The sequence below is a fragment of the Topomyia yanbarensis genome, chromosome 2 (assembly GCF_030247195.1).
Source record: "Topomyia yanbarensis strain Yona2022 chromosome 2, ASM3024719v1, whole genome shotgun sequence".
NCBI classification, from domain to species: Eukaryota; Metazoa; Arthropoda; class Insecta; order Diptera; family Culicidae; genus Topomyia; species Topomyia yanbarensis.
The window spans coordinates 219,852,069-219,862,117 of NC_080671.1; the positions used below are offsets into that span (position 1 = coordinate 219,852,069).

Genomic DNA, 10,049 nt, shown 5'->3' on the forward strand with positions numbered 1-10,049 from the left:
TCAGCTGGAAACCGAGACCCAATTAATACCAATGTTAAACTCCTTCATAGGCCCTTATTACCATTCTCACTTACACGTTCACCTACACGTCACTTCCCTTGTTTTTACCTAAGACAAGACGTGACAATAGGGGGGGGGCGTTTTTGTTACAATTTTACGTCAGAATGGTTCAGCTCCTGATAGGTTGATTCTGACTTTTTGCACCGTACAAACTGTTACTGCAGAGATAGCGAAATGATGTTTGGCAGTGTTGCTATATTTATAGGAAAAGATTGTCATTACTTTTGACAAATAAAATTCCGATCGTAAAAAGAGAAAAAATGACCAAATTTAACAGAAGTTGTGCGGCAAAGTGAAACAAGTATTTATCATACATTTACCGTATACGTGGTTGATTAACTTTAACAAAAGTAAGACAGAAACAACACCATAATCCAAAATTTTTCAAAAAATTGCTTCATCAAACCATACTAAACACCCCAGACATGGATAAACAATGCCCGTCATCAATATAGTAAATTCAAGGTATAAAATATTGCCGGCATAAAATAAATTAACAAGACTCCATTTTCATTAAAAAATAGCAACACTGTTCGGAAGACGTCAACAGGGTGGAAATGTACGAAAAGAAGAATGTCGAAGAAAAAATAAGAAGCCGATTGTCACGTCTTGTCTTAGGTTTTTACCCATTACCGTTGTCACCTAAAGTGAAGTGATGAAAATGAACACCGTGAAGTGAGAGTGACAGTGAGGTGATGTTCGGAATAACCATGGCGTGTTATTCATAATTGTCTGCTTCTGTCGATTCCTTTTTCTAGCGTAAAGATGTCTACAGGAAACTTTGTTTTTGTATTGAATTGTGCTCTGATACCGACAGTGAAGATTTCTTCCTAGGTAAGTGCTTTACTTTATACATTTGTTTTTTTGATGACTAATTGTACCTTAATTTTTGTTTGCACGGATAGCACATCACCAAGCTGTCTAGAATGTACGAAGGAACCGGTGTCAATCCGGTGTGCTGACCCAACAATGGTTCCATACGACAGCGAGTGTTTGGCCAGGACAAAAGAGAACTTCCCCGCCCTCGGGTCGGAAGGTCGGAAAGGTTCAGGATCAACCAGCATCAATGAGGGCTTTAGTAGTAAAATTACCACCAGCTCGCAGCTAAAACCTAGTTAGCCAAGAAACGACAGTAACAGCGACAGAAACCAGCAACAGATAAGTTAAGCTGGTGGGGCTCCAAACAAAGTACCAGTACGATTATCCACGTCTCCAATCGACCACCGACTGCGACAATCAATGGAGATGAAGAAACCCAGTGCAGCGGTACTTTCCGGCGTTAGCAGGTGAGTTTTAGTGGACAACTTGATGTTGAAGAAATTATGCAATTCTTGTTTTACTTTCAACAGCCCGTTTCCAGCGTAGTGTACAAGGTGACAATTGTCGTTCCCCGAAGCATGCAATAAAGATAGTACCAGCTCAAAAGGTGGTACCGAGCGTTAATTCGACGAATACCTGTCCGAATCCGGTGGCAAGCCGGATGGTCCCTGCCCAGTGGATTGTCGCTAATAAGGTGAATTCTTCTTCGCTCTCACTTGGAGGTGGTGGCTCAGATGCCACTGGTGGAACAGGGACAGTTTCACCGAAAAAGAAACTCCGGCCTCCATCCCGAAGGAGGAAGGCAACTTTGTGAACTTGAAAGCTCCAACTGGAAAGAAATCTGGCTGGGTGAGGAGAGTAGTGGCAACAACAAAGACAAGAACGACAGTAATACTAGTGTCAGCAGCACGATGCACCAGAAAAGATGACTGACTGTGATATGAAATAATTGTTATACTTCCAGCTTTCTTAAACGGCTAATATTTATTTAAAACATGTATGTCTTCAATAAAATAATCAAGGAAGTAGATAGTAATATTCTGCGCCCATATTCGTAAAAATATTCATTCGTTGCTACTATCATCTTTGACAATCACTGCGTGATCGTTTTGGTCACCATTACTACCAATTGTAGCCCCATTTCGAAGTCAAACTTCTACTTTTTCTATGACTTTTATGGTTCTGGGTGTTCAACACAATTTGCCGTTTGCTTTTCGAAGAAAACTTTCGGGAAATTTCGCTTGGTTGCTCATCCTCCTTCACGCCTTGCTAAATGACTTGTTCCAGGTTCTTCAAGAGCTGCATTGTCATGTGCTGCCTAACTTCAAGGTTGCTTGGATCCTCGTTTTGTTCTTCGTCACAAGAGACTGTTGTACTGTGTGATGATGGCGTTCCAAAAACAGAGCCTAGATTCGAAAAAGTGTTACTTATGCTAGATAATTTCCTAGTTGTTCGAAATTTTTCCATTGTTATTAACCGTTCTCTCAAGTGCAAGGAGGCGTATTATAGTTTGCTCTAAATCATTGAACAAGAGCAACGTATTTGACCCGTAGCCAGTGGCCGTTAATTCTGCAGTTTTTTTGTCTGCCCAGACCTGGAAAAAACAGCAAGCAAAACAAAAACCAGAGGGCATTTGTGTGCTTCAATCAGAATCATCAATCCTAGCAAATAAATGCATAGAACAAACAATACTATTAAAACTGCCCAACCTACCCAGGCTGCCACGGCACGGGTGGGAGGACACAAGCTATTCAGCGTACTTGTAATAGTCTACCAGAGAGAAATAACCGATTTCATCGAACTTACATATTTACTTCCTCTAACTAGCTCGGGATTGTTGATCATAAATCAACGAGGCAGGTAATTTGTCGCTTGTTCGTCTTTTTCGTGCTAAAAAGTGTACAAAGATTTACAAAAATAGTAAAAAAAACCTGTTTAAATCCACCTAGCAGTGTAATTGTGCCTATCTCAATCATGAACACGAGAATTTTTAGTTGCTAATATTTATTAAAGGCTTTCAAATGTATATATTACAATTTTATTATACATGACTTGACAACTATATATAAGAAAAGAAAACATTATTCGAGTTCTAAAATTTTGCAAAAGAAAAACCAGCCACGGTAATATTGAATTGAAAAAAGGAGCGAAATCGGTTAAGTCCCAAAAAGTTGATTTTCATTAACAAAAAAATTTTCGAGATAAAATAAAATCTCGACGTTTTTTAACCCTTTCATGCCCAACTTTTTTCTAGTGCATGTACAGTTTCAAAACTATTCTTCCTTGTAAACGGTGAGGTCAAGAAATACTAAAAGCCCTTTTTCATAAAGATAGGTGCTTCCCCCGCAGTGCTAGAAGCTGCTCAATTTTTACCTTCCAATGCTCAATACATTTCCCATATAATATTTACAATAGTCCAATTTCGTGGAAAACGTAGCCAAAGACAGCCTAATTTGATAAGTTTTATCAGTTTTCAATAATATTTCAACATAACGAAGATATATGAAAAATTCATTTTCCGTTGTCAAAGTAAACTATCCCTGGCAGCACCGCACCATCGGAATCCAATCCAAATAATTCAATAACTTCAGTTCTAGAGCTGATCCTTGTAGTTGTTAATACTCAAATGAAAGGTAATAGTCACAATTATTAGCCTTACTTGTTTTTGTGAGAAAATCAAGCCTCAATCAAAAGTTATAGCTGTTTAAAAACGTTGTTGTCCACAAACAACATGGGCATGAATGGGTTAAAGATGTTTGGCATCAAAAATACGAATTCGATTTCTGAAATTTCATGGGCTCCCCACTTTGAAAAAAAATTTTGAGTTCCGGATTATATGGGAAGTTCATATGTGATCAGACGGTTCAGTGTATATTTCCGGAACCATATAAGCGATCCGTGTGAAATTTTATAGACACCTGTGGGGATAATATAGCTATTATTTGGGACTAAGTTTGCGAAAATCGGCCCAACCATTTCCGGGAAATTGATGTGAGTTCGTTAATTTTAAAAGATGGCCGCTTTTCCAGGGCACTTCCGGAACCGTCTATGGTGGTCAATGTAGCCAACGAAAGTTTGGTTGGCCGTCGGTGACCTAGAACAGCAAATTTAAGTTGTTTGAGAGACATTTTAGCGAAATTTTTACCTTGTTTGCTTTCATCGGAGTATCGGTTTGAATCACAATTTGCTATGTGATCGCACGCCACAACCTGTAACTCCGGAACCGGAAGTCGGATCGGGATGAAATTAAATAGCCATTTACGGGGACGCAATACCATTCATTTGAGGCCAAGTTTAGTCGAATCGATCTTGCCATCTCCGAGAAACCGATGTGACTGTTATTCTGAATTTAGATACTTCCGCCGGGGCTTCCGGAACTGATGATGGTGGCCAATGTGGCCAAATAGACTTTGAATGGATGTTAGTGACCTAATACTACAAATCGAAGCGGTTGTGGTCATATTTTGGAAAAAATTTCACCTTTATACATTCATTGCAGAATTTATTAAAATCGACATTTTCTGCGTGTTCGTACTCATCACCCTGTTATTCCGGAACCGGAAGTCGGATCCATTAGAAATTCAATAGCAGCTTATGGGAACGTTTCACCTTTCATTTGAGACTAAGTTTGTCAAAATCGGTTCAGCCATCTCTGAGAAAAATGAGTGACATTTTTGGTCACATACACACAGGCCCGATGAGAGGGGGAGGCAGCCAGGGCAATTGCCCCGGGGCCCGGGTTGTATTTGGGGGCCCGCGGTTTGACCCGGAAGAAGGAGTGAAGACCCGTTTTTATCAGCCCTTTGGCGAATTTTAAGCTGATAAAATAGGGACATTGATAAAATCGGGACACATTTTTTAATAAACCGAAGTTCTTAAAATATTTAGTTCTTAGATATAGCCTCGTAACCTTTTCTGATTATTTTCTTTAAGTTCCCCTTAACGGGGTCTGACAGCGCAAAATTTAAAAAAAATGACATTTTTATTTTTGCATTTTTCGGATCTCAAGATAAGAAATATATGCCCAAGAAAGGATTTACTCGAATTCAACTTGGTTCGTCTGCTAGAGCCCATAAAACTACCAATTATCAATTTTCATATGAAGCTGATAAAATCGGGGCAAAAAGCTGATAAAATCGTGGGTAGATAAAATCGTGGGCTGATAAAATTGGGTGCTGATAAAATCGGGTCTCCACTGCAGTAATTTCTTTATAATCATTCGCTTTATTAAATTGTTATATGATCGAAGTATAAAAATGCAAACTTTATTTGATAGTTGACATTTGTTAAAAAAAAACGTTTTTGAAGGATTTGCCTACTTTGTGTTCAAGTTAAAAAACGAGTTTTATTGCTTGAATTGATGGAATACACTACAAAATATTGAGAAGCTAATTCAAAGTATTTTCGAAGAAAGCAATAGAGCGTCAAACAAAAATGCCAGCGTACGGACAAACGCATCCGTCCTCTTCTACGTTCGCTTCTTTGCTGGTGGTGCCGGTTGTTGGCTTAGAGACACTGGTCGTGATTGTTTTTGAGTGAATATTTGTTCGTGTCAGATCCATAGATATTGGTTTTGTAGCCGTTTGTGGTTTGGCATAAGACAACGGTGTGCTGTTTTTGGTTATAATAGGTGGGCTGTTCTTAGCAGGTTTTGCACAAAATTTTCCGTGGTGCAGTGTCTTTTTTGTAGAATTCGCGCATAGGAAGCTACCATGGTTGTATAACCAGTATCGTCCCATTTTCGGTTGATCCGCATGACATGGTTACGTATGAAAAAGTTGGATTTTGCCGTGCATCTATAGCGGAACGATTTTTAGTTTCTACTCTGGGCGAGATGAGAAGGTAGACTGACCTTAATTAACCGGTGATTAAATGGATAATTGTTGTATTTTTATAGCACGTTCAAGGAATTTTCTTCTAAAAGTGCATTGTGAGAAAAAACGGTGATTTTGGGCCTCGCCCAAGTAACCACGAAGCATTACGTAATGGCTTTAGATATGTTCTAAATTTTCATGCAAAATATATGCTTTACAGCTTCATAGTTCAATAGAGATGATTAAAGCACACTTAGTGTGCCAGAATAGAGCTAGTTCAGAAGCATCTTAATGGCTGTCAATGTTAATATAGAGCCGTTTAAAAATAACTTTTCCTTCTTTATCGATGCAGCAAAAGAAAATATAAACTTTCGATAATACACTCACCCTTTCGCTCTTCTTTCGTTTGATGTGCCGACTATTTAAATTGTCGATTTAGTGCCTATATTTGTTGTTTATTTGTTGTACCGTCACCAACAGACCCCTTGGCCCCAATGGTGGTTACTTAAACTAATTACATTTCAGAATACGAATAATTTTAGTTTTTATCGAATTCCTTGTCAGGTTGAAGTCAAACGCCGTCGCCACACTGTTAAACACACGCTGGAGTCCGGTAACAGCGCCCTGGCGCCCATAGTTAGTTCTCCTGAATGGGACTCGCAGAAGAGAGTTATTGCGCAGAGCTCGAACGCGAGCTTGAAGATCGAGGCGTCCGAGGATTGTAGGGCAATCCACCCTGGCAGACAGTAAGTCCGAGACGAACAGGGCTCGAGAGCAGTCCCTCCGGATGCTTAGAGTATCGAGCTGTATTAACTGACAACGGTTTTCGTAGCTCGGCAGCTGAAATCTATTTTGCCAAGGAAGATGTCGGAGTGCAAAGCGTATGAACCGGCGTTGGACGGCCTCGATTCTGTCGACACCGTTCTGGTAGTAAGGGTTCCAAACAGCAGAACAATATTCCAGTGTTGAGCGAACCAGCGCACAATAGAGAGATTTTAAACAGTATACGTCCTTAAAGTTTTTCGCTATTCGGAAGATGAACCCAAGCTGTCTTGAAGCCTTATCCACAATGGATGATGTATGTGGTTTGAACGTTAGTGCCGAATCCATGATGACTCCGAGATCCTTGACGTTAGAGTGTCTTGGAATACTCGAGTCGAAGAGATGGTAGTTAAACTGAATCGGATGGCGTTTCCGCGTGAACGTAACGATTGAGCATTTGCTCGGGTTTAAAACCATTCTGTTTAGATCACACCACGTACTAAAGCTGTCCAATTCCCTCTGAAGAAGCTCGGCATCGGTTTTATCCCGTATTTGTTGAAAAATTTTCATGTCGTCGGCAAAAGAAAGGCGGGGTCCTTGTAATTTGATGTTGACGTCATTAAAGTAGAGGAGGAATATCACTGGACCGAGATGGCTTCCTTGTGGGATGCCGGATGTAGCGAAGAATGGTGTAGATAGACAGTCCTTAATGCTGATTTGGAGCTGCCTTCCTTCGAGGTAGGAACGAAACCAGCGCAGAAGTTGTCCATGAATACCGAGTTTGTCCAGCTTCGCTATTGCGATATCATGATTGATTTTGTCGAAGGCCGCAGATAGATCCATGTAAATAGCATCGGTTTGCAATCCGTCAGCGAATCCATCCATTGCATATGTTGTGAACGAGAGCAGGTTAGTCGTTGTCGATCGTTTAGGCATAAATCCGTGTTGATCGTCTGCAATGTAGTGTTTGCAGTGAAAGAAAAGAGGGTCTAAGACAACCAGCTCGAATAGTTTTGATACTGCACTTAAACACGAGATTCCTCGATAATTGTCAATGTTCGATTTGTTTCCTTTTTTGTGAACTGGAAACATGTGCGCTGCTTTCCAGCAGGAAGGGAATGTTCCAGTATTGAGTGATAGCACAAAGACTCGCCGAAGTGGTTCAAGAAGCCCGCTGATGCACTTTTTGACAAAAATCGAAGGAACGCCATCTGGACCCGGGGAACTAGATGCTTTCAGCTTGGAATTTGCTGCAAGAATGGCAGCATTATCGACACAAATTCGGTTGATGGTTCGTCCTAGAGAAGGAGTTAGATTTGAAGCGGCAGCGACTTGTTGTGGGGAAAGGTTCTCGTCGGAAAAAACGCTTGAAAATTTGTCGGAAAACAATTGGCAAATTTCCTTAGTGTCGGTGCCTAAAACTCCATTTAATGACATACAAGATGGTAACCCGGATTCTTTTCGCTGCTCGTTCACATATTTCCAAAACGACTTGGGCTTGGATTTCAGTTGACGTTCGACGTTTCGCTGATATCTAAAAAAGGCACGTCTGCTTTGCTGTTTGTATTCGTGGTTGAGTTGAAAGTAGTGGTTTCGTAATGCAAGTGTCTTATGCTTCGAGAACTTTTTAAATGCGGCTCGTTTGGCAGTTTTTAATCGTCTAAGCACTGTTGATTGCCAGGGAGGGTGTTGATTTGTGCTGACTGTTCGTTTTGGCACATGACGGTCGATTAGGTAGTTAAGAATATTAGAAAACGTCATCGCTGCTTCGTTCGCGTCATCATTGTTAAGATTTTCGTCCCAATTTATATCCAACAGCGTGTTAACGATGCTGTCGTAGTCAGCGTTTTTAAAATCGTAGACGATAGAGCTTGAGACGTCTTCAAAACTCACTCCTAGGTTACCAGCGAGTACAAGATGTAGTGGGGGATGATGGCGCACATGCTGGACTAAAGGTGTCGGAGCGGCGCAGCAGTACGGAGCGTAGTCCCGGGCACTTACAAAGCAGAGGTCCAATGTACGTCCGTTCTCGTTGATGATATTATTAATTTGCCGAAGAGTTGCGCTACTGTAGTTGTCCAAGATACAACTGGCATTGTTGATAAGCACAGATTTTTCGATATCCAATCGTAGAAATCCGTTACTTGCTGGGCACCAGGTCAAGCCAGGTAAGTTAAAGTCGCCCAGTATAACAATATCATCAGATGGGGCAGCGATCGAGGTGATGAAAGAAACGGAGGAAAGATGTACATCGATCAGGCTGTAATCACGAATTCGGTCAGGTGGAAAATACACGACACACAGGAAGAGATTGCGATCGGCAAGTTTCACTGATATCCACACTTGCTCGGAGCTCTCCCACCGCTCATCGTTGATCACTCGGGCTTTTATACCATGGCGAACGGCGATGAGTACACCACCACCTGATGTCTTGCGGCTGTTGAGGGCATTGCGATCACAGCGGAAGACATCAAATGTTGAACCAAAGACCTGGTGAGACAGAGTACGGTTGTTGAGCCACGTCTCGGTTAAGGCGATGACGTCATAACAGCAGCCCGTGGTCGCGAGCAAATAGCTGTCCGTTGATGAATTTAAGCCACCAACATTCTGGTAGTAAATCTCGATGTTATTGGATGACGGATCAGGTTCTGCAGAGGGCGAATCAACTGCATCGCGCTCCAGAATGCAGCGATCATCATCGGCGACAGAAATAGTTGACATCTCGTCACAAGATGTTAGAGCAAAAGGCAAATTACTGGAAGCGAAGAATACATCAGCGCTTGAAGTGTTCGGATCAGATGTATACTTGCCATTTGTGGCGGGTTGGAAGACCCTTTCACCCATCCCACACACAGGACCGGGACGACTGATGATCGCTGGCTGCAATTGCTCGACTGTGGCGGGGGGCTCGAGGGCTTCCATAGTGCCAACTGCGGTGCGTCCCAGTATGCGTTGAACCCCGATGGAGCGATGCGGAGAGCAGGAACGGGACGGTAGTAGCTTACGGCGAGTGTTGGACGATGAACTAGAAGCGTGAATCGGTTTAACCGTTGTATCGTTACAATTTGTATAATACTTGCCGAGAAAGGCGGCTTGGAAGACCCCTTCTCCACCCACACATACAGGACCGGGACGACTGCTGAACGCTGGCTGCAAGGGCTCGACTGTAGCGGGGAGATCGAGGGCTTCCATTGTACCAACTGCATTGCGTCCCAGTATGCGATCAGCGTCGACACTCCTTCACAATGGCGGTGTAGCTTGGTATAGTGGCATTGCCAATCGTTGCGGAGTCCTCTGTAGGGTTGATGGGCCGGGTTGACTTAGCGGAATACATGCGACTTCCGAAGGCGTAGGAAAATCAGTCGGTGGGCACCAAATGTTCTGGGTACGGCTATCCTCAAATTCCCTGAACAATATGCCTTGCGGCCATGTGTCAGGGTTAAGAGCTGCTTCACGGTACTTTGGGTGAACTCCAACTTTGAAAGATATGAAGTTCAGAGTACTGACGTCTATGCCTTTTTTAACAAGCGGAATGACCTTTATTTCCTCGTTGCAGTTTAGCCCTTCTTTGGACATTTTTTCGACTGTCTCCTT

The 10,049-nt window shown here is 42.1% G+C and overlaps 1 protein-coding gene and 1 long non-coding RNA gene across 2 annotated transcripts; one reads left to right on the forward strand and one right to left on the reverse strand.

Moving 5' to 3' along the window:
* The first annotated feature begins 697 nt into the window (after positions 1 to 697).
* LOC131678882 (uncharacterized) lies at positions 698 to 1,851 on the forward strand. The gene is made up of 3 exons (XR_009303752.1): positions 698 to 894; positions 966 to 1,346; positions 1,410 to 1,851. It is a non-coding gene; the product is annotated as an uncharacterized LOC131678882 (long non-coding RNA).
* Positions 1,852 to 2,534: 683 nt separating this feature from the next.
* On the reverse strand, positions 2,535 to 9,647 carry LOC131680082 (uncharacterized). Its single transcript, XM_058960804.1, has 4 exons — positions 9,532 to 9,647; positions 9,060 to 9,480; positions 2,593 to 2,649; positions 2,535 to 2,540 (listed from the first exon to the last, which is right to left on the reverse strand). Exons 1-4 carry the CDS (start codon positions 9,645 to 9,647, stop codon positions 2,535 to 2,537), a joined length of 600 nt encoding a protein of 199 aa, XP_058816787.1.
* Between the last annotated feature and the right edge of the window lie 402 nt (positions 9,648 to 10,049).

Coding starts and splice junctions, on each gene's coding strand:
- LOC131680082 (XM_058960804.1), bottom strand. CDS start 9,647: ATGGAAGCCCTCGATCTCCCCGCTACAGTCGAGCCCTTGCAGCCAGCG. Junction 9,481..9,531: donor CAAGCCGCCTTTCTCGGCAA/GTATTATACAAA, acceptor TCACGCTTCTAG/TTCATCGTCCAACACTCGCC. Junction 2,650..9,059: donor TCGAGATTTACTACCAGAAT/GTTGGTGGCTTA, acceptor TCTCTCTGGTAG/ACTATTACAAGTACGCTGAA.